Below are 24025 nucleotides of genomic sequence, written 5' to 3'. Positions count from 1 at the left end.
ATCAGTCTTGTGTAGTATCAAACTACAGTAGACATTACAACAGAATATAAAATAACGTATCTGTAACATGTCTTGCCAATTTGAATGATCAGTGAATATGTGATTGAAGTTTGTAAAAAAAGAAAAGAAAAAAAAGGCCTTATTTTTTGTACTTGAAAACTGAATTATCTGAAATCTTGAGGGTTGACTTGACAGTGATGCATTGTTTTCTTTCAACCACAACCATAAAGGAGCCAGAATACTCTAATGTTTATCAGAGAAGAGCAAGACGCTTGCAGAGAAGGGCAGGGGTCATACAATACAAGGTACGGGGAGTACCCAATGGGTGAAGCAGGACAGGTCGATGTTTCTCTGTCTCACAGTAGAATAGTTCCATAAGGGTTTTGTTTCTCTGTCCTGTGATGTCTATCTGGATTTCCATTTGTCAACTGTTGTTAATGTTGTTTGGTGATCACATACTCTGTCTGCATCTGTGTTTCGCATGTCTCACTCTAGCTTCATATCCATCTTTCCACCTGTGTGTAGAAACATAGCAAAGCAGACATTCCTAGAGACTTTACAGGACAACCTTATTGAGATGGACATTCTGGCATCAGCACGTCGCGATGCAGCATACAATGACGGGTATGTTGCATGTTCGCTATCTGGCTATCATGACAATTAGGATCTGCTTTGTCATGAAAACATTGTGATGTTTGTCCCGCTTTCCCACCATACATCTCAGATTTAGAGATACTGTCTATCATCTAAACCTAACTCAATTTACTCTCAAGTGCTGACATTGTGCCTAAATGGATATGGTATTTTACAGAACGAACAATTCATAAAATACTCCATTTGATGAATGTGACGGTCTTAAGAATAAACTACTACACAGGGTGATCATGTTGCTTCCTGTCTTTGACAACTGGATATGTCTGACAGATTTCTCCTGATCTTTATAGAAGCATAATTATTTCTGTTACTTTGCACATCATACAATGTATGGTGACATTCAATCACATTCATGTCACAATCAGTCCATAGCATCCCATAAACTTGTCAGTAAAAGAGCCTTGACAACACCGCCTCTACCACTGATTCTGGTGGGCTGATCATAAGGCAGTTGGGCATGCACCGCTACACGTTTCATATGAGAATCAGCCATGCACTTCAAGGGAGAATAAAGACCCTCAACCCCATGCACCAGTTATATATATATATATATATGCACTCTCTGTATAGATCTGACACATAGTTTAAGTGAATTATAAGTCACCACAGAGGCATGAATTAACAAGGGCCTGCTGCGGTCACTAGTCCTGTAAATTAGGTTTGATATTGATTCACAGTTTCGATTGGACAAAACCCACTGTGTCTGAGTATTCTCAGTATCCTAGCAGAAGAGTGACTATGGAAACAGCATTAAATGTGCTTAGATACAAAATTACTGACCAGTATAAGGGACTGCGCTCCATGACAATCTTTGAACAAGGTAAATGCCCGGGTTTTAACAACAGTTTTTCCATTCTAGACATTTCCTGTTCAAACCAGGCGGGACTTCACCAATGTATTGCACAACATCACCAGGGTACCCTCTGACTTCCAGCACAGTCTACTCACCTCCCCCTCGCCCCCTGCCCCGCAACACCTTCTCCCGGCCTGCTTTCAGTTTGAAGAAGCCCTACAAGTACTGCAACTGGAAATGTGCAGCCCTTAGCGCCATCCTCATCTCAGTAACACTGGTGTTCCTGCTGGCCTACTTCATTGGTGAGTCACCTCTAATACCCTCACATACCAGGGCGGACACCTTAACACAAGCCCCTCCCCCTTACTGCCAGCACAGTGAAATGGTCTATGGTCCATTATGCCTAAGCTATTATCTATTTTAATGGTGTGGAATCTCTGTGCAGTATATGAATTTGATTATATAAATACTTGTAGATTTACTTTTCGTCATCTATGCACCTCATCAGAAATAACATTATCTTTCATAGATTGTGATGACTGAGCCTGCAGAGATAAACAGGCTAGTCTCCTACTCTTTTAATCTAAGATATATAAGAATTGGAGAGATGGGCTACATCAGCCATCACACATCAGAATGTTTTTAAAATCAAGAACATGTGTGAGGCTGGGTGGCCCCTACAGCAGCTGGTGGTGATTCTATATAGCCCTCTCTTAAATGAAACATTAGGTTATTCTATATAGCCCTCTCTTAAATGAAACATTAGGTTATTCTATATAGCCCTCTGTTACATGAAACATTAGGTTATTCTATATAGCCCTCTGTTAAATGAAACATTGGGTTATTTTCATTTAATTATTACCATTTGCAATGGCAAGGGACCTTGCCATACACAATAATATGTTTTCTATGTGTGATATTTATGCAATTACATTTGATGCTTTATGTTGTGTTCTCTAGTCTGTGGTCCTCTCTGATGGTATGTGTTACAAACACTACTAGCCAGCCACCTGTCTAGTAGTTCAGTATACTAGCCTACATGTATATGTTTATTGGAGTCGTATGAGTATGCAGGCCATGGATGTGATGTGACCTGGGGAGTCTCCTGGCACCAGCTCCGTCATTGACTTCATGACGAATTATGTTTTTTCACGGGGTGACAAAATTATAATACATAACACGCAAAAGAATCCCAAAGAATATGACCAACGCACAAGGTCAGTCGCCTTTCGTCATTCCCACGCCCACCCCGGGTCCTGACCTCAACTGTCCACCTCCCCAGGTGTGGAGTGTGAAATGTGATAATGTTCTGTCTTAACTGTGCTCTATACCCATCTAGCCTAGCTATTCCTAACATTATTTTATTTATGTCTACCCGCACATAGTGTCTCACACATATACAGTACGTGGACGTGATTCACATACACCTAGTGAATGTAAATGTGCATGGTTGAAAAATCAAATACAGAATATAATACGCAGTTCTATTTCATATATTTTACCTTGTAATATACATTTGAATGTCTGTTTATACAGTACCTGTTTAGCATATAAATAGTTACATCGTTAAATTCAATCTCGCATGGAGAAAGAAATAAGATGGATTTTTTTTGTTGCAGAAGAATGGCGAGCCCAGTAGCTCATTTGTACAAACTCATTGGGTAAGCGAAGCAGCAGCCATATTCTCCTGAGCAGTCATCATCAATGAGATAAATGGATTCTCCATCTAAGACAGTTATAATAAATACGCATTATAGCATAACGATCATGAAAACTATCGTTTCTATTTTTCCCGAAGGCTGAACGAGCTTTAGTGTCATTATTTATTGCAAAAATTGTCTTTATGATTTAATTTAAGAATTAGCACAGTGGTTGCAGCACCCTCAATGAGGGTGAGTTCCTTGAGCTGTAGTAGAGGGTTGGGTGGGCATTTTGGGGCGTGAGCAGTGTGGTTAGCTCTAGATACATGTCTACTATTTGTGACCTGGCCAGGAGCCAGAGAGCCCCACCAGGCCTGATATATCTTAATCACTTCATGTAATTACACCCCCCAAAAATCAGACCCATCTCCCCAAGCACTGCAAGTAAACATGTCGGAAAACCAAACCTCAACCCAAGATCTGCATTTCCAATCATGACGAACAAGGGCCATGTTTAATTAAACACTGATGAGAAAATATATTTTATTTCAAGTGCAATTAATTATTGAGGCCTGTAATTGGAAACTCCGGCTGAGTTGTCTAATGAACCCAATTAAACCTCATGACAGATGTTTTGACTTGCAGCATGTTTTTTCCTCGGCACAGCTTTGTGAAATGGTTCATATTGAGGTTAGGGAAAGTTGGGGGACGTTGGATTGTGCCATTTACTCCATGGTAGCTCACTCATTAACACATTTATTACAGGAGAGGCTGGTGGAGGTACAAATCTGAGGACAGGCTCATTGTAATGCATGGAGTGTGTCTGATACCATTCTTCATTCCATTCCATGCATTACAATGAGCCTGTCCTCCGATACCTACAGTACCTCCACCAGCCTCCCCTGATTCATTATATGTTCACCGTTGAAGGTCATCAGTATCCTCCTGTGGGTAGCCAGACAGGGAGAAAGAGCTTGGGTCTGACCACAAGATTTCACTGGGTGTGAGCAGGTTATATGTAAAGTTGATGAATATCTTTTAGTTTCTGTCTTTTTGTTCTTTAGCAAGCACCATACAGTACTCTCCTTTGAAACTCATAAATTTGCCATCAAAATGCTTGTGGGTGTTTTGTCCTAGTTGAAACGATTAAAATGGTAGTGAAGGGTTCATTTTGTATTGGTTTTACTTTGGCTGTATTCCGTATTCCTGAGAGTATCAGTATAGCCTATCACTGGCAGTGGATGACAAAACATAGGGATGTGTTGTGGAGAACCGATTTTGAGAGGTACTTTTAAGCATTACAGCTCAACTGAAAAATGGTTCAGTAGTGTTGATATACTGACCTGTATTCTTGCTGAAACTATGCTTTTTTTATTGCTTTTATCTTCTAAAGACATCAACACTTTGAGTGCAGGGTAAGTTGGAGAAATACATCTTGCCTGCTCAGGCAAAGTCATCAAAATATACAATAGTATTTTAAAGACTCACAAAAACATGAAAAAGTGATGGAGAAAGAGTGTTTACCTATCCTGAAATGACCTACACTACACAGATGAAGATGTAGGCTATATATGTGCAATGGTTATGACGTGCTGTCAATGTACCTTACCATGTTTCAATATTCTGCCAGGAGGAAACAAATAAACAATGAATAAGTGATCACTGATGGGGCCATCATACTATTCTCAGTTTATTTTAGTTATTCATCTGTCTCATTGTGTAAAAATACTTTCTTGACTGTTACTCTAAAATATTACTTTTACATTGGTGTTTCAATGAAAGCCCTATTGTAATATTAAAAGGCACATAAAGAGTGGTAATTTACAACAGGCTCCCCCAGTAAGAGAGGTATAAGAGCAATTAGGTAGATTATGACCAACAGAAGGCTGCCACATTCAACACTCATTCATTCAAGTGTCTAAAAGGTATTAATTAGCCATATGCTTGCAAATGTGCACAGTCCACTCACTGACGGATGAGTGAGGACATACATTTCTTAGGCCAATGCATCTTCGTTGCTTTTCTTTTATACTGCATTTTTCAGTATATGCATGAGGAAGGAGCAACCAGTCTATTGTCTCTTATAGTATAGTTTGAGAGAGCTACTGAGAACAGAGGGTAGAGGCACAGGAACACTGACAGAGCATCCATAGTAATGGGCACATCCACTCCTTAGAGTGGGTGAGGTGTCCTCTCCTGCTTCTGCTCCCTAATTGGCACATGCCACTGCCCAACCTCCTGCCAAGAGATAAGTGAAAGGAGGGCACAACATGTGCTACGGACAAAACGGGCAACGTGCATAGTGCTCTCCGACAGATCACTGGCCTCACTAGAACACAAGAAGCAGTCTGTCTGTGCCAGTGGGCCTCTCATTAGAATCACCTTGTTATTCCTCGAACCTGTCTCCCTTTTGAAGCCTATTCAAGCAGCCTCAACACTGTAGAGCAGAGTGCCTCTGCAAAGTTTTGGAAGCTGGCAAAACTAATTTTTAGAAGGCTCTCTCCTGGCCCAGTTCCAACACTCTGCATGTCATAGATACCAAGGATGTGCTAGAGTAAATCATTAAGGGGGGAAGGCTCTGTAAGTCATTTTCCATTAGAGGCCTTAGGGACAGTTGGGACAGGGCTTGGATGAACAATGGGCCCCACAGAGAAGTGATTACTCGGACACTTGGAACAGCACCCCAGCCTGGTGCCTTTGATGCGATTGTTCTGCCAGTAACATACACAGACTCCCTCTCTGTTTCTCCAATCGATGTAGAGCTACAAATCAAAAGGAGTGGGTGTCCGTCTGAGCCAAGCCCACCTGCCTGTCGATGCTGTGTCCTCCTCTGAGGGGGGAGGGGGGGGGGGGGGTTGCATTTATATTGCCTCATGAGACACTTTCACTTTATTTGTTATTTCTATTTACTTCCTTAGCAAATGCAAAGTTTGACTCATTGTGAATGCAGAGACCTTCCAGTGGTACCAAATCAGGGAAATAAACAAACAGAGCAATCTTCCAATGTCTATTGATTAAGAAAACCAGAGGCCATTGCTTTCAATCCTTAATAGCAACATTGTCTGCAAGGATAATCTTGTGGCAAATATTCAGCAGGATCTGAATGAAGGAATGCGGCAGGGTGTTGCTCTCTAATATGCCCATAATTAATGGAAGAGTTTCCACTGGAGAGAGGCAATGTATTCCATTTATACAGCTAGTCTGATCGTTTGATCTGGGGCCTGTCAGATTCACATGATGGTTTTTAACTGCTAATTTGAAGCTAATGTTGAGCCAGGGCAAGCAAACATCCTCTGATTCTTAAAGGATCACTGATGGTACAATTTCTACAAGCAGGAGGAATGAATAATATGCATGAGTCAATTATGCAACTCAGCTTCTCCTTCATTTGTTTTTTTATTTTCAATTTAGATGTCTCTAAATAGCCCCTATGAAGTATTAATCCTTAGTAAACACCAACAATCATTCTGTTAGTGTTGTTTTATTATCATCCTTGATAATATTGCTGTTGATTTTTGGAAAGTTGTTTTCATGTATCAACATCCAGATTAGAGACATGGGGCATTATTGTGATGTTTTCTGTTGGAGAGGAAGGGCCTACTCTTCTCACTATATTACTTATTTGGCATTCCATTAGTTAGAACAGATAATTTCGGATAATTTTGGTGCCACAAATTTGGTGCCACAATTTCTAAGAAGGCCACTTGATGATTTATGTTTTAAGAATGATTGATTTAGGTGTGTTTATTTCACCTTTATTAAGGCATTGACACAAGAATAGATCATTCATTTTTAACTTTTCACCTGTGTCGAGATAAGATACTTTATTTTGTAAGTCACACCAAAAAAACTAATCAATTCCCTATATATTCTGATACTGAGTGGAGCAGAACAGTAATTTAGCCTCTGATCCATCTACAGGTTGTCAGAAAAGGCAGTAAAAGGCTCTTATTGAGAAAAATGAACACATTAATAGAAAAAATAAAAGCATACAGTTCTCGGAATAGAGCAAAAGCTCACAGCCCCACCTAGACCTCTAAACTGGCTGCTAATTTCACACCTCATAATTTAATTGCTTTGTTATTTATTTGAGGAGCTTAGCAGAAACGACAAACCAGTATTGTATTGCCGCTCTGGGCCTTTTTCTGCTGACTGTTGGCTTCCAAGGTGGCTTTTGCCTGGCTAAGCTGGTCTTGTCTATTCTCCTACTGGTGATCTATCATGGTCAGCCCCTACTTCTCTGTCCTGCACTCCATCGCCATTGTCCCAGAGGGCAATCCTTTTGTTGACCTTGTGATATATCGGTGTCTTCTCCACGGCACATTCAACCACCCTGTTCTGTTCCTGCTGACTTGATCATTTCCTTGTCTCCACAGCATTGGTGGAAATTAGTAAGGTGATGGGAATGAGAAGAATAGAAGTGCCCAGGAGGCTCAGCTTGTTTATGTTGGGGTGGCACAACACAATCTATCCTGAGTGGACTGCATTCATCTCCTGATATTACCTGCACAGCACTTCTGGCTGACATCATTAACCATTAAACTCTGTATTGTTTTGTGTGTCCTCTGACTCTTCCTCCTGCTTTGTCATTCCCTCAGCTGTCAACAGAGAAGATCATCAAGTAAACATTCACATAATCATACCCTAGGGAAATAGTCAATAGCCATTGCTAAGTAATCTTGTGTTAAGGAAATACTCAGATTGACAGTGTTTTCTGGTTGTCTTGCAGCCATGCATTTATTTGGGTTGAACTGGCACCTACAGCCCATGCAGAGGCAGATGTATCAGCTGTCGGAGGACAACACTAGTGGCATGCCTTTACCCACGGACCTGAGTCTGCCTCCACTGGGCAACACAGGCCTGGAGCTGCCAGACCGGAGGAGCAAGGATGATGGTAAGGATCTCAGCATTTGCATGTTAATCAGGAAGTGTGCTAAATGTAGTTGAAGATACAGTATTTGGCCTGACTTCAGTGCAATGTGATTAACCTCCAAAATGGTATGAATAATGATGGTATAATTCCAATATTGCATTTGTAGAAGAACATTTGAAATTAGAAAAACTTTCAGTTCCTTTCCAAAACTTCAAGTTTATAAATGGCCTTTCAGAGTACAACCCAGTGCATCATTATTTGTCATCCAGCTCCACATTGTGTCCCAGTCTCAGTCGTATGCAGAGAGATCTGCATTGTAATCCAATGAAAGTTGCTGTAAGTGGGGAAAGTGTTATTTGTTCCTGGAGGGAGAAAATGGCAACAGCTTTAGGGACTGAGTATCCAGGGGCTGGAGGAGGATTAGCCATTCTGACCCCTTCAGAACGGATGTGATCCTTTCATCTCCTAGTCTGGGCTGCCTTTTCTGGCAGGGGTAGAAAGCATGTGCTATAACCCCATGGTACCAACTGCTCCACACTAGGAGTGTGTAGAAGTTTGCTTCTCTGCAACTCAAACAAACAAACCCAGAATTACCCATGCTATTTGCCATAGGCAGCAGCAGCAAAAAGGTGGGATATCAGCACCATTACCATTTAGATGAATCCTAGGGTTGTCTTTTTCATTTACCACACAGCAAAAAGTGTGTCTAGCTAACAACAAACCCCGGTCACTACAGAGCTTAGACCCTGAGTGACAGCTGTTGCTGAAAGGAAATCAATAGCCATGGCTTTCTAATTCTGCCTTACAGTGTGGCATGGTCAATAGAAACACTGCTGATCAATGTTTCACGAAGGTGATGCATACACAGGTGCCTTCCCCAATGCTCATGCAATATTTGCACTGGAAATATCCATCTATATAGTGTACAGTTGTGTTCAGTTTGCAGAGAAGCAAGCATTTATTTATCCATGAGGCCCTTTATCACAGGTCTTGGTTTAATGATTTATTTAAACAGTTGATAAACACACTCCCTGACATTTGGAATGCGAGCTGATTTGTTGTAGTATTATATAAAGCTCAGAATTGGGAGGCGGGAGAGCATATTCTGTCTTCTCTGATAAAATCCATTGCCAATGATGGACTATTGAGGAAACTGCCATCTGCCATGCCACATGTAACCCAATGTAGTGTCTGCCACCAAATCCTGGGGGTTCTGTTGTATGGATGTCTGCTTTAGTAGACATCACTGCCAAAATTGGCCCATCTACATGGGCAAGCAGATGTTGGCAATTCCACAGGGTCCAATGGAAGGTGCATTATGGAGCATATGGACATTTCAGCAGTGCCTGTGTGCTGGTACCTGTGTGGGTGGGCTCTCAGAATTCCATTAGAATCTCCTGTGAAGGGCCTGAGTAGTCCTATTGCTGGCTGCGGTCAGAGGGTCATTTTTTCTAGCTGTCAGTGATGTGATTGAAAATCAGTGAGGTGGTCAGACTATCATGCCTCAGAAGACTGACTGATACTGCCCTCCACATGCAGGATTAATGATGCAGCCTCTTTGACTGATTTACTCTGCTCGTGATGCAGGCAAATTGGACAGCTTGTTCCCAGACGACAGCTTCATAGACATGGGGGAGATTGGCGTGGGCCGCAAGGTCGCCCAGCAGATTCCCCCCAGTATCTTCTGGAGGTCCCAGGTCTTCATTGATCATCCCATGTACCTAAAATTCAACGTGTCCCTGAGCAAAGATGCCTTGGTCGGGATCTATGGGAGGAGAGGTCTCCCACCTTCTCACACACAGGTGAGCAGTATGTGACAGTCACCCTCTTACTGGACTTGGAGCCCAAGCCATGCTATTGGCAAAACAGGCGCACACACACACACACACACACACACACACACACACACACACACACACACACACACACACACACGTGCACGCACAAACACACACACATACACACACACATTTATACACACAACATAAAGGAGTTGAGCTGTTTGTGTTACTACACAAGTGTAATAAGGGCTATTCCTTGTTCCACTTGTATAATAACACAAACTGCTCAACTCTGTAAACCAAATTACCATGTACTATGTAAGTTAATATTGCTACTACTTATTACTAAAATGTTACTACACAGGTGTAGGGCAACTTCATATAAAGTGTTCTCCATTCCTCTAATTCAAGAATGAGAGAGTTTGATAGAAAACCAATTTACTGTAAACAGTTTATCTATTCAGGCTCTCCTATTTTCAAAATACAAACCTTTTACAAATAACTAATGTAAATGAACAGAGACCAAGTTAGTGACACTATTTGTTATTGTTATTTCAACAGCGTGTCCACATCCCAAACATGCTTCCTTATTTGCATCGTCCACAGAATGTAAGGTGGGATGTTGTATAACACTTTATGTATTGGTGTTGAACATACAGTGAATACAAAATAATGTCATGAATTACTCTGTTGCTTTATCAAATTGCTTAAATAGGATATTTGGTAAATTCCTTTGAGGCCTTTTCTTAGAGGCTCAATGTCATCAATAAAGCACGCTCAGGGTTCAGGGACCAACTGCAGAGATTGTTTACCAAAATGTCACATCCATTCACGGTCCATTCAGGTATCCCACATTATTTACCATGCCTGTCTTTGTATATGTAGATATGGCCTACATTGGCTTGTGGTTTGATTTTTGCTTCCAGATGTAGCTTTGCCTCAAATGATTGTTCAAAGGGTTGATGTTGACATGCCCGTGACTTGATATGAATGTCCAACTCATTTTTTTCAATTAGAAGATTATTTCTGTCTCTTCTTCCTATTTGACTTCAGAGAAAATACAGACTTTTGTGCTGTGACTGATTACACACACAGTGGCAGATAAGTCAAGATTCCCAGCCTTGTGCAGTTGAAAATGAAAGGCTGTCTCATTGGTATTCATTGAGTCAGCTCTGATATGAGGCAAATCGGTGCAGATGTTATTTGGTAAACAGTTACTTTTAATTTGTTTTTACTTTTATCTCTTTTAAAACATTTTTTTACTTTTTATCCCTTGAAAGTTTGAAAGGAAAAAAAAAAGGTTTCCATGTCTGATGTTTGAACAATCACAATTCAGCCTGCCACTACAGTATGTGCCCCTCCGAAACAAGTTATTTATGCAGAAGCAATGATTTTCTGCTGCTTGTCCTCTGTTGCAGTATGGCTGTTTAGTCTATAGAGGCCGAGCAGCACACAGTCTCGGGTGTCACTCTAATGGTTTGTCTGCGGTCTGTCTGTCTGTCTTTCTGTCTCCAGTTTGACTTTGTGGAGCTGCTGGATGGGCGGAGGCTGTTGGCCCAGGATGTCCAGGGTCTGGAGGGGCCCGTGGCCATGCAACGCAGCCTGATAGCCATCACCACCCATGACACAGGCTTCATCCAGTATATGGACTCTGGCATCTGGCACCTGGCCGTCTACAATGATGGCAAAGAGACGGAGACCGTGTCCTTCCTTACCACAGCCATAGGTGAGTGTCCTGGGCACAACCCGCTGCATGCCTGCAGCCCTACATCCCCATAATCGTAACCAGCAGGACTCTATACATCAGGTATAATACCATAAGAGCTAGGCTCATAAAATGAGTCAGACCAGATTTTTGTAGTGTTCAATAGCCCAGAAAAATACAGGTTAATCAAGGTGAATTTGAATATTACAGAATCAGGATATCAGTGCTACGCTCGCAGGGCCCCTGAATTATGCACAGAGAGATCATAATATACTCATTAGCCTGAGTGTCTTGAGCGAATTAGGGGTCCAGCTACTGGGGACCATTTGCATAGTCAACTCAAAGTATGATTGTGCCCTCCTGCTAGTGCCATGTTTATCATAATTTGATCCAATTTCCATCTACTTTCCATACATCAAAGAGAGGGTTATTTCTTTCCTTTTGACCAGCACTGCTGTGTAGTGCGCAGCTCAGTTCCAGACATGTGTCCTTCCTTGTGGAGGTGATTTCGTTTTGTACGCTCCCCTTTGTTCCTCTAAAGCGTCTTTGATTAGCGCTGCTGTATTGGACTAGGTGTGTGAGGGCCCGAGGTGTCGGCTTTCACAGGGGTGGCAGCTGGGAGCTGTTCTCACATGCTCTTTAATTAAAAGCTCCTGGGCCAGAGTCCATCTGTGACAAGAGGCCGTGCCAGGCAGTCAGATCGATGGGAAGCTGTCCTCAACACCAATGCAACACCCGACCAGAGACAAGCTGAGATGCACTTTAACCAGCCCCCCCCCACCTCCCGCTGTGCCAGCCACAGCTGTAATTCAATACTTAATATATGAGATATGACATGGACAGGGAGGAGGCAGGGCAGCATGTTTACTCTTGCTTACTTCTTCTCGACTGGCTGTGTGTGTTGGTCTCCCGCGGGTTTGGATTGGAGGGTACAGGATTAGACGGGATATTTCTGAGCAGGGGGGGAGAGCAGACTCAGTTAGGGCAGGAGTTCTGCTTCTGTTCATTTGGATCAGAGCTGATCTGTTCAGAGGAGCTGGGAGGGAGGTAGAGTAACCTTCTCCAAAATGGGTCGTTGGTTAAGTGCCCTTCAGCAGAAATTGAATCTCACCAACTGCCTGAATCGTATTGAGCTATGGTGGAGCTGAGTTGACCTTCAAACAGATCCAGCTATAGAAATATTTGTGAACAATAACTGTAACCAGCACAGTTTTTTAAGAGGGTAACACTTTTATCATAACATTATTATTGTAATATGCTGCACAGCACAACATTTTATGAAAAATTGCTTTTTTACTTCAATGACGCGGCTTGTACTCCTTGCTTGTATTAATGAAAGGTTTGCTCATGACACAATTTTCAACAGAGGGATGGAGCCTCCCATCTCTCTTTAATCGAGACTGCTCCTCATTACTGGAGCTGTAGGCTCCCCTCCCCAGCACTGTGAAATGTGTCCTGCTGAATGTTCTTTGCCATAGTCCTCTACATCACACAATCATTTGTCCCTGCTGCCTGCGCCTACCTGCCTGCTCCAGCCTGGACACAGGGTACAGCCTCCACACACGTGCTCCCAGTGCTGGAGACCTTTAGAGTTAAGACCCAGTGCCACTGTCTGTCTTTGTAGCCTGCTGCTCTGACACTCTCTCTCTACACGGATGCCCATACAAGACTCGCACAAGAAATCATTCCTGCATAATTGTACTTCTGGGAGGAAATTCAAATAGCAAGCCCCTGCAGCTTCTGAGCCTCTGCCCCACTCACTCCCAGCTGCCCTGGCTTTGAGCAAAAAGCCCAGGCCTCCTTGTTAGATGTTCCTGTTGGAAGCCATCAAAACCCCACCAAAATTCTGATTGCCTCTGCTATGCTGGGGGTATAGCCTCTCCCTTGCATCTCTTACACCCCCACATCACAAATACATCAACACCATCTCCCTTTCTGCCCATCTTTTCCCCTCTCTCTCCCTCCTTCCCTAACTTGCTCTCCCTCTTTCCCTTTCCGCTCTCTCCACGCACCCTCTTTTTTTGTTACATCCTTAGTGATGATTGACTCTCCAGAGGAAAGGGAAGCTGCTGCCATGGCTCACATTTCTAGCCCTTTGTCGAGCACAAAGCGCATTTGTTCCACAAGTTCTGCCTTGTAGCAACTGCGGTTTGTAGGCAGTGGACAAGAGTGAATCTTTTTCAGCACCATTTTGTGTTTAATTCACTCAGTATATTTGTTTCTGATTCCTGTGAATATTAAAACATGAAGCTCATTTGATGGAACATGTTATTGCATTGCAAAATGTTTCAGGAAAATCATTGTCAATTTATGTAATGTTGTGGGGTTGTTTGATGTACTGTAGGAATGGTGGATAATGTAGTAGAGGACATGCTAGAAAGTATGTTCATTCAGTGTGTACTGTAACCATTTTCACTCAGGGTCAAAATGTGTACCTGTTAGTCTTTCAGTGCACTGCCCTAGATATTGTATATTTCAGTACCATGATACACAGTAGTTAAGCATGGCCAAATACACTGAAATGAAAATGTTTGAAAGGATAGTAGATGTATTCTATATTATCCATTCCTGGTCAGATACTGTTGCTAAGATGAAATATAACATGATTAAATGATTTTAGACTAGATATAGTAGGTGGGCACAGCTTATGATTGTGTTTTTCCAGACTCCATTGACGACTGTCCCAGTAACTGCTTTGGGAACGGTGACTGTTTGGCTGGAACATGTCACTGCTTCTTAGGATTCAGAGGACCCGACTGTGGACGTGGTGAGTCAATCTTTCACCCTCTCTTTCCCTGTTTTCTCTTTCTTTTTCTCTCTCTCTTTTTGACTGCATTAAAAGGTTGGCTCTATACACCAATATTAGCTGTATTTCTGGAACCATATCCATAAACATAAACTGCAACCTTTTCTGTTTAGCTTTTTTCACTATATTTTCAAATGATATATGAAATGATACTCAAGTACATCCCAGAACAAGTATTTGAAAACATGAACAAATCTACTAATGGCAAAATAATATGGTCTTGGCCAAAGTTTCATCCTCCCTCACAAAGTCATGTTGCTACTTTGGGCTAGTCTTTCAGCTCATTAGGTTTAAATCTGGTCATCAATAACAACAGTCTTGCCACAGATAGCAGCTAGATATCTGTTTCATTGTATATTACTTTTTTGTTTGTTTCACCATGAGTCACCTATTGCAGTACATACAGTACAATCAAATCAAATGTGGAGGTTTTAGTGAAGGCAGCACTCGGTAACATAATACAACATTGGTAAGAATAAACAGTTTTCCATTTCCTGGTGTGTGTCACATTCACTGATGCAGGCCTCAGCACACACATTATTCTTTGAAGCTACGATTGGTAGAGCCCATTCAAATGGATGTGTGCTTTCTGCTCTCTTCAAAGCATCCTGTCCAGTGCTCTGCAGTGGGAATGGTCAATATCTGAAAGGTCGCTGCATGTGTCACAGTGGCTGGAAAGGGGCTGAATGTGATGTTCCCACCAACCAGTGCATCGACATCACCTGCAGCAGCCATGGGACCTGCATCGTGGGAACGTGCATCTGCAATCCAGGCTATAAGGGCGAGAACTGTGAAGAAGGTGAAGTTTCCCTTTGTTGTGACAAGTCTCTTGGATTTGTATTTTAATGTGCACAAATCGCTACCGATCACTGGTGTCCCTGAAATACTCACACATTTTACCCCTCTACACAGCATTAAGTCTGTTGATTTTGTATAGCAAACACCCTTGACAATGAGTTATTATTAGGGGTTGGGCATATTTAGTGATAATCCTTATTCTTATTGTTAAGAAAGCAGCTTTAAGATATGCATCCATTGCTCCCTTGAATCTGTAGGCAGAGTGACCATGACAGAGAGGAGTTGTTTGGACTTGAGCCCAAAAGTATTCAACTTCTCTCAGTATTCATTCAATGTATTTTTCTCCATACATTATACATGTATGTGTGGTCCATAGCATTCCATTAACCACACAAAACAATCCCGTTGTTGTCTAAAATCCAATAAGCTGAATTTGCAAAGCGGCAACGTGTGACTGTAATCCATTAAGTTTGTTCTGGGATAAGGCAGGAACAGATAAGATTGAAGTAGACATTGTGTTTGTCGAGTCTTGAAAGCTCTCATTTCAAGATGAAAAATGGACCCTGGGATTGTGATAAATGGGGGTTTGTGACATTCCTAGCCCCCCATTCTATTTTGGTTGGAGTGTTAGCCATAAGGAGTGGATGGGAATGTGGATGAGGGCCCTTTAACATTTCTACTTTTCTTCCCTGCGACCTTCAGCCATGATGATTAATTGCCAGGAGAGAGGTTCTTGTCAGTTAGCCTCTGATCTTTGTGCCTTGTGCCCAAACCATCTGCTAAGAGGCAAGAGATCCTGTTTGTCTTATTATAACAGCCTTTATATCCATTTATGTCACAGTAAAGGGGAGCTGCCCTGCTGCTCTCAGTGGCCAGACACTGCTCCGGCCCGGTGTCCATGTGCTATCTGTGTGCACTGGCGCGGGTATTGTTAGAACTGGACGACTAGCCATTATTCTTTTTTCACTTGTAGCAGGATCCTCCCATAGCTCTTGTGCCTACATTTTTGGAGAACTTATTTAACAACATCTCCAAATTACACAGATCCTACCTTAAAAAAGTAATCGTTGATTTGTATTAATATATATGGAACAGTACAGCATTTTCTCTTCTTTTGGTTCTATACTTTATACTGGTTCTATAAGTTTTTTAAATCATACAATTACTATGAGGTCAAAGTATAGATTCTCAGCTTTTATTTAATAGTATTAATGTACATATTGGTTTTACCATTACTATTTCAGGGTACCAAAAGTAATGGGACAGATTCATATAATGTCAAAATTAAGCACTCATGTTTAGTATTTGGTTGACAATCCTTTGCATAAAATAACTGCCTGAAGTCTGCGACCCCTTGACCTGACCAGATACTGGGTATCTTCTAAAATAATTTCTCAAATAAAATAATGCAAGCGTGGACTGAAAGAACAGTATTTTAGTTGCGTAAATGCACTTATGAACAGTGCTTTGTTCTGAAAAATATTTTTAAAAAACATACCAAATAATAAATTAAATATGCAATTTGAATGCACATATTTCTCTTTAAGTTAAGTTGATTAAGTTAAGTTGAGGAAGAGCTCTCTTGAAGCTGGTGCACTTTTTCTTTTTAAAACACCTGTAACAGCTATTTCTTTTAATCTCAAGCCTTGAATCCTAAAAGGTAGCCATATACCCATCAGGGGATCCCCTAGGCCTACAGTATAGCCTATAAAATAACTGTTCCTCTTTGAGCTGTCATTGTGAATCTTCAGAGTCACAAATAGGCCTGTCTGTCAAACCATAGCCATGAAGTCTGTAAACTATAGAGTAGAGGATGGCATGGGAGAGAAAATTCATCTCCTGTCCTTGAGCCTACTCAGCAGCCTATATACTATGTTCCTATCCTTTACCAATCCCACTGAAACCTAAAACCCTGACTCCTGTCTTGATGAAAATTCCTGACTTTATTCTGTTATAGGTTGCATTACGTGTCACGCCTATTATCAAAATACCGCTAAAACATTTCCCCCGGTTCTCCATGCTGTTGTGTATAAAAGCTGCCCATTTTACAGACTTTCATTTTGACGGTAGAGAGAATACATGATGACTACAGCAAACATGTGAGAGTAGATACATATATAGATACATATATTTTTAAAACACGAGTTGGTCCAAGTTATATCCTGATATTTAAACAATTCCCTCTTTTCACCTCTCCGTTCTTCATGAGCTGATCTGCTACTCTCCCTCCTTCCACTCTACCGCAAATCCTTTGTGTTCCACAAGCTGCAGTTTGCTTTAGGGCAAACATTATGTAGGGACATTATGTTTTAAATGTTGTGTACTATACTTTCACATTCTGATCAAACCGTTGTATACTTTACTGTGCACACGAGTTCACCCACTTATATTATTTTCACAGGGCTGCTGGAACAAAGAGAAGAGCGGTTGTGATTGTGATCGGAAGTTATCAATAGATCATAATGTGTAAATTAAAAGTAGTATGAAGTTCAAAGAGTAGCTGATAATGATTTGGTAGTCGGCTTCTTGGCTCGCTTGTGGAACACACTGACACTAGTTTTAGCAGTACATTGAGCATTAACACCCGTGAACCGATATCCTTACAAGACGTAAATTCTTTCAGTATGATAACCTTAGAGTTTGACACCGCGGTTTACCCTAGAACCGGTGCACCATGACATCCCTACTGTGCACTTCAGAAAAAAATATGCTGCTGCCATCAGCAAGTACATCATCAATTAAGACAAGTTAGCCAGTTATATTGGCAACTATACATGCCCAAACCATAACATCCCCTCCACCATGTTTCCAGATGAGGAGGTATGCTATAAATCTTGGGCAAATAATTTTTTCTCCAAACTTTCCTCTTGCAATCACTCTGGTACATGATCATATTTATCTAATCTGTTCACAAGACCTTTTTAGCAAACTGTAACCTGACCATCCAACCTTTTTGACAATAACTAGTGGTTTGCCCCTTGCAGTGAAGCCTCTGTAGTTCGGCTGGTAATGTACTCTGCGGATGGTAGTCTCTGACACATTCACACCTACCTCCTGGAGAGTGTTCCTGATCTGTGGGATAGTTGTTGTGGAGTTTGTCATAATTATGGTCAGCATTCTTCTGTCATCCACTATATAAGTCTTCCTTGGTCTTCCTTACCAACCGTTTGCGATTGCTAAGCTCATCAGTGCTTTATAGAGCCAAAAGAAGAAAAAAATGTTCACTGTCCCATTACTTATGCTGGGCACTGTATACACAATGCAGTAACACCCCAACATTTATATGAAGAAAAAAAGGCAGTGTCACTCCTCCTTTAGTCACAGTGATCTCCTAACCAGGCTGTAAACTGGAATAAGATGTGCTCTTTTGCTTAAGGCCTTCCTACATTGTACCCCACTTTCCTTTTACAGTAGCTATCTGTCAAGGTTGGTTTTGGTTAGTAGAGCTCTGAGGAGCACATCCAGCACGTTTTTCAATTCAGGAAAATGCACTTGTTAAGGCATCCTCCCTATTCGGGAGGAAATATCATTACAAGTAGCTGGGGGAGTGCCATAAGGAGCATGGGTTGTACCTGTAGATTGGCGCAGTGAGCCCCACTGCGAAGGTATCCATTTAATTTTCTTGATTGTAAATCCCTGTCCCTCTAAGGGCTTCTGGAACACTGGGCACCCCTCAGATGTCAGCTTGTATCTGCTCTGTATGGTTGTACAGTACTACAGTGCATTAAGCTAGCTGAACTGCAGTGGAGCCCAGACCCACTGTGGAGCCCCCATGTCCCCCTTAGATTCTGATATAGATGCCAGGATGGCCCAGCATGGGTGGAATACTCTGAATAGGAGAAAACAGCAGGTACCTGACACTGTTGTCTCTTTGAATCCCTTTCAGTGGATTGCCTGGACCCTACGTGCTCGGGCAGAGGGGTGTGTGTCCGGGGGGAGTGCCACTGCTTCGTGGGCTGGGGAGGGCTGGGTTGTGAGAGCCCCAGGGCCTCCTGCATGGACCAATGCTCTGGACATGGCGCCTTCCTGGCTGACACTGGCACCTGCAGCTGTGACCCCAACTGGACCGGCAACGATTGCTCTACAGGTGAGTACTGCATCCACATAGGAGGAAACCTCATCTTCAGCCATACTGATTGCAACACACTACTCACTACTTATGATAGACCCGTGTTTAGCTGCTGTTTATAATGCTGTACCATTATTCCTAGGTAACTAACTGGTACTAAGTTCTACGTAGTCATGCTTGTTATAATGCTTCCCAAGGAACAAACACATAGTTCATAGGTTATTCATATTATTGTATAATCACTTACGTTTTACTATGTAATTACTAAGTACATACCTGGTAATTTGTGTACCATCAAGACTTGTGACTAAATATCTATGATTCATAGTCAGCGGTATGGTACTGGTAATTTGAGTCGACCTACTGTGACAGCAATGACATTGATTGCTCCAGTATCACATATCAGAAATGTGGTGAGCGGTTGTATGTACTGTATTAGGCTGAATGGATATCTCCTTCACTGTCTGGTTTGATATAACTATGGTAATTGCTGTCTCTCACAAATAAACGTCTGAGTATGCTAAAATAAATTGCTTCACATAACAGCACCAATTATTCATGTCAAGGATCGGTTTGAGGCCTACTGCCAGCAATCAACCTTGGCTGATTTAAGTTTGTTTTATTTCCTTTCCAAATGGCTTCTCTCTAAACCACCACATGGCAGCCACAAAAAAAGAAGGAAACAAGCAAAGTGAGGATCTTGTCAGAAACATGGTCTAATGCAAGCTAATGTGACTCTCATTGACACTAGGCTCACTGGTGATGACTCTTTCAGCTCTGGGGGATTCTACCCATGTATTCTCGGTCACACTGTGGGGACTCTTTTCCCCAGGTGTAAAATGAGAAGACTGGGTTGGAGATACAGCTTCACTGATATTCCATCTCAAGGCTCTAGTAAACCAGAGAAAATAAGCTATAGAGACTGGCGTGTTCACGTTAGGGAAAGATGAGAGCATATTCATGTCAACACAGCTATTTCCATCGCTGTAAAATGCAGATGGGAGTTCACTTCCGATTGACTACAGAGCTGTGATCTATTGATTATCAATATAAAAAAAAACACAGCAGACTCTGGTTTTGGGATACAGTTTTTATATTATTTCTTACTGTTTTCTGTTAGATAAAAAAATAAAATTAACCATGTTTTGAAGCTATGCAGTGTTTGTTTACAATTGCATTGTTTACATACAATAGGGTAAAACAAGTTATATTTTGGGTTCTGATGGGGTAAAACAGTTGAACTAAGCTCATGAGGTATTTATAAGTTAGATTCTTCAATAATCAATGGCTCTAGATCATACATTTGAATGTCATTGATGTACCAATTAAAGATTGCCCCTTTATATTGTTAATGCATCGTTTTCTGATCGGGCTGCCGGCGTAGTGCACACAGTGTAGCACACACGCTGACATAGCCCCCCAACTGGGTTGGGTTGAACTGGGTTGGAGTGAATCTCTGTGCTTCCCAGGCAAAGGTAGTCTCTCTCCTCCTTTCTCCTCTCCTCTACTCCTCCTCTTTCCTCTCCTCCTCTTTCCTCTCCTCTCCATCTGCCCTCTCCTCACCTTTTTCATCTCTCCCTTGCTGCACTTCTTGTGCTGCTGCTCCACTCACCTCGACCCCTACCTGTCTAACTGTGTAGTAAGGTAAATACACTTGATTAAGAAATCAGTAGGATAATTCTCCCAAGTATTGTATTTGGAAACCTGTAAGAACATTAAAATCCTTTAGCAACTAGCTAACTTACTAGATATTTTAGAGACTGTCATTTCTTTGTACCCCTTAAAAATTTCTGGAGCATTTTCAAGAACCCCCACCCCCACATCTGCCCCCTTCTCCCTACCTGACTGTTCATCGCTTCTTCATCATCAGGGGCAATCTTTCTCTTCGTCGAAAAATACTTGAACAAACTCATCTGAAAATGTAATCAAGAAGACTTTGTTTGACTAACGTTGACCCAGCTTGTATCAACATCATTTAAACTGATATGCTCGCAAAATATCACATTGAGGAAATAGTCGACAACATAGTTGACAACAAATGGTGTGGGACATTAGAGACATAGAGGGGCTAGCTAGCTCTGTATTTTATCGTAGCTGCTCATCCCTGGTCTTGATCCCGCCATCACTCAACTGTCTGTCTTGCTCTCGCAGCTTCACTCACACTGCTCCGTGGTGACTGGAGGCTACTAGCTGTTTGAGTGGTTGACGCTCCGTAGCTTGCTCTAGTTCTCTCAAAGTAGAGAGAGTGCCTGTATGCGTTATTGCGTGCCATATTTCATAAAATTCTAAAATTCCATAGGAGCGGCGATAAAGATCTTGCAGTGGCAGGCCACCACTGCGGAATGCATATAGCGGAAACACTGCTTCACATGGAGGGGGATGCAGGGATTTCAACAGATTTCTTCTAAATAGATGATTGAATGCACTTTGCTCACCTGCGAAATGCTGACATTGACAACTTCTTCAGCTAACTAACTGTTTTTATTTCGTGCAATGCGTGCACATCGGTTTGTAAACATTAGCATGGGCGGAGGAGGAGGTTAATCGCGTGCAATTTAGGTGGAGTTTGCAGCAAAAAGTTACGAGTGTTGTGGACTGTATAGGCCTATCCCAGGATTTTATAAATAGCATAATGAGTTAATTACAACTGTCTCACCTAAGATCTCACCTTCGGCCCCCAAATTCATTAATGTTAATGTATTTAATAATCAGACTGATATGTGGCATAATATTTCTGATACTTTTCATGTTTATCTATCTAAGTTGGATATTCCTACACTCAATACACTTTGATACAGTTTTTTTTTTTTTTTGCTCGCTCGCTCACCTCACTTATCTGAAAATTAAACAATGAAGTTTGTATGGCCTAAAGCAAAACAGAGCTGCATCCAATTAGTGTGCTACTTTATTATTATGACATATCAAGCAACACTAATGTGCGTTTGAAAATATAGCACACATAATTACTAAATAAATAATTTGCCTATATGTTAAAATAAATTGATTGATCATACCAGGCTTTCATCCCAGAATCCTAATCCTGTGTGTGTGTGTGTGTGTGTGTGTGTGTGTGTGTGTGTGTGTGTGTGTGTGTGTGTCCTAGTCCACCGTAAATGGCACTGAATTAATTGCTGTTAGGACTCCTCTAATTGAATAGTTGCATGTGAAATTAACGGCATTTGCATAGTTCAACAAAGCCTCGCTCTCTAATTAGCAAGAGGGAGAGATTTTTCTTTGAAGGTTTTAAAGCTGGTAATGCCATGTTATGGTTTATGGCTGAAAAGACCATCTCACTCAATTCAATTTGTAACAATGACAAAAAATATTCATATGCAGTAATTGACTTATTAATAGACTTTACCACCACTCTGGTCCCCCATGGACTTATTTGAATATGTTTAGCTTATCAGAGGGGGATACAAGGCTATTGTTCATCTCAGTTTGCCATACATGCACTTCAGTCATAACAGGATTGCTAATAAAGAGGTAACCATTTTAATTGTATTCATAAGTAATCTGTCGGTGGGTTATATTTCTCTCAGCTTTTCACTTGTCATTTGGGTACCCCCATGAGGTCATTTGGGTACCCCCATGCTAGACTGTCCTAGTAGTTGCAGGCACTATCGCAGGCAGTCAAGGGAGTCTTTCAGCTGTGTAACAATAAACCAAGCCAAGCCCCACTGTTAGTTTGTATCTCAGCCCTACTCTCTCCTGTCATCCCACCAGGATAACTTCCTACTAGGTGTTTGTGTTTAGTCAAAATAAAGCAGCATATTGACATTATGTGCCCTGTGCAGGCATGTTGAGCAATCCCCTCCTTTGCTGTATTCCCAATGTGATTCAGAGGCAAGGAATACAACATGTAGATGAAATCAGCATCATGCCATATTTACCAAAGTTGCAAAGGGTGTATTTCTCAGTCATCTTTGGGAGACAGCTATTTAGAGTGCTCTTGCCTCATTTCCAATGCAGCGAACCAATTGTTAATTAAATCTGACGTGTTGCAGCCCCTATAGAAAGGAACATTTAAAAAATGTCTCTCCCTTTTTTGCCCCTCCTCATGGCAAAAAGGGAGAAATTTACAAAAGAAGGAAGAGGCCAGGAGAAGAATCAGCCTGCTAAGGTCTCCACAATCCATGTCCTTTCTTTGTAATGGACTTATTAGATTTGTATTGTCAAAAGGGATTGCCCCTTATAAAGTGCAGGAATTTCTTTTCAGTCGCCATCAGACAAGGTAGTGAAGCGTGGCCGCCTCCCACTGACAATAACTCCTGGATTTGTCTTTTCTTCACCCCTGTTGCTTCATCCTGTCATCGCCTCTTCTTCCCTGTCCATCCCACTCCCCCCCCCCCCCCCGTTTCTGTCTGTCTTTCTCCTTTCCTCTCCCTTTCTCTTTCTGTCCCTGTCTCCCACAGAGATTTGTGCAGCGGACTGTGGTGGCCATGGCATCTGTGTGTCGGGCACCTGCCGCTGTGACGACGACTGGATGGGTGCCGGGTGTGACCAGAGGGCGTGTCACCCTCGCTGCAACGAGCATGGCACTTGCAAGGACGGCAAATGTGAATGCAGTCCAGGCTGGAATGGAGAACACTGCACTATTGGTAGGATGGAGTGAGGTTTGGGGAGGGGGTCTATGTGTGTGTATGGTGTGCTGGTTGTGGGGGTAGCAGTCCAGTTGTGGAATAAAGGGAAAAGCATGCTTAATTGAATTTGTGCAGACCAGCATAGCATGAATAGGTTTGCTCAAGGATTTGAGGCTTGCCTTCATGCATTTTAATGTGGGAATGTGCTATAGTGTCCTTTCATTTTACTCATCCCTTTCCTCATCCTGTTCTGTCCCTGTTTCCTTTGACTGTTGATTTAAAATACAAACATTTGCTTCATTGCAAGCAGGTCAACCACTTGA

General features: G+C 41.9%; 1 protein-coding gene across 2 annotated transcripts in view; it reads left to right on the top strand.

Moving 5' to 3' along the window:
- Window positions 1–24025, top strand: part of tenm4 (teneurin transmembrane protein 4) — a gene marked incomplete at both ends in the record, with an annotated part of 153596 nt that overhangs the window by 55149 nt on the left and 74422 nt on the right. For both annotated transcript variants that reach the window (XM_083696270.1, XM_083696269.1), the window contains 9 exons: window positions 526–624; window positions 1514–1749; window positions 7817–7981; window positions 9548–9762; window positions 11257–11467; window positions 14112–14213; window positions 14857–15051; window positions 18937–19137; window positions 23535–23720. In XM_083696270.1, coding sequence (XP_083552396.1) covers window positions 526–624; window positions 1514–1749; window positions 7817–7981; window positions 9548–9762; window positions 11257–11467; window positions 14112–14213; window positions 14857–15051; window positions 18937–19137; window positions 23535–23720 — 1610 coding nt within the window. The remainder of the gene's footprint in view (window positions 1–525; window positions 625–1513; window positions 1750–7816; window positions 7982–9547; window positions 9763–11256; window positions 11468–14111; window positions 14214–14856; window positions 15052–18936; window positions 19138–23534; window positions 23721–24025) is intronic.

The sequence above is a fragment of the Argentina silus genome (assembly GCF_951799395.1).
Source record: "Argentina silus genome assembly, chromosome: X".
NCBI classification, from domain to species: domain Eukaryota; kingdom Metazoa; phylum Chordata; class Actinopteri; order Argentiniformes; family Argentinidae; genus Argentina; species Argentina silus.
Note: the sequence above shows the minus strand (reverse complement) of the source record. Positions and strands in the feature narration are given on the sequence as shown.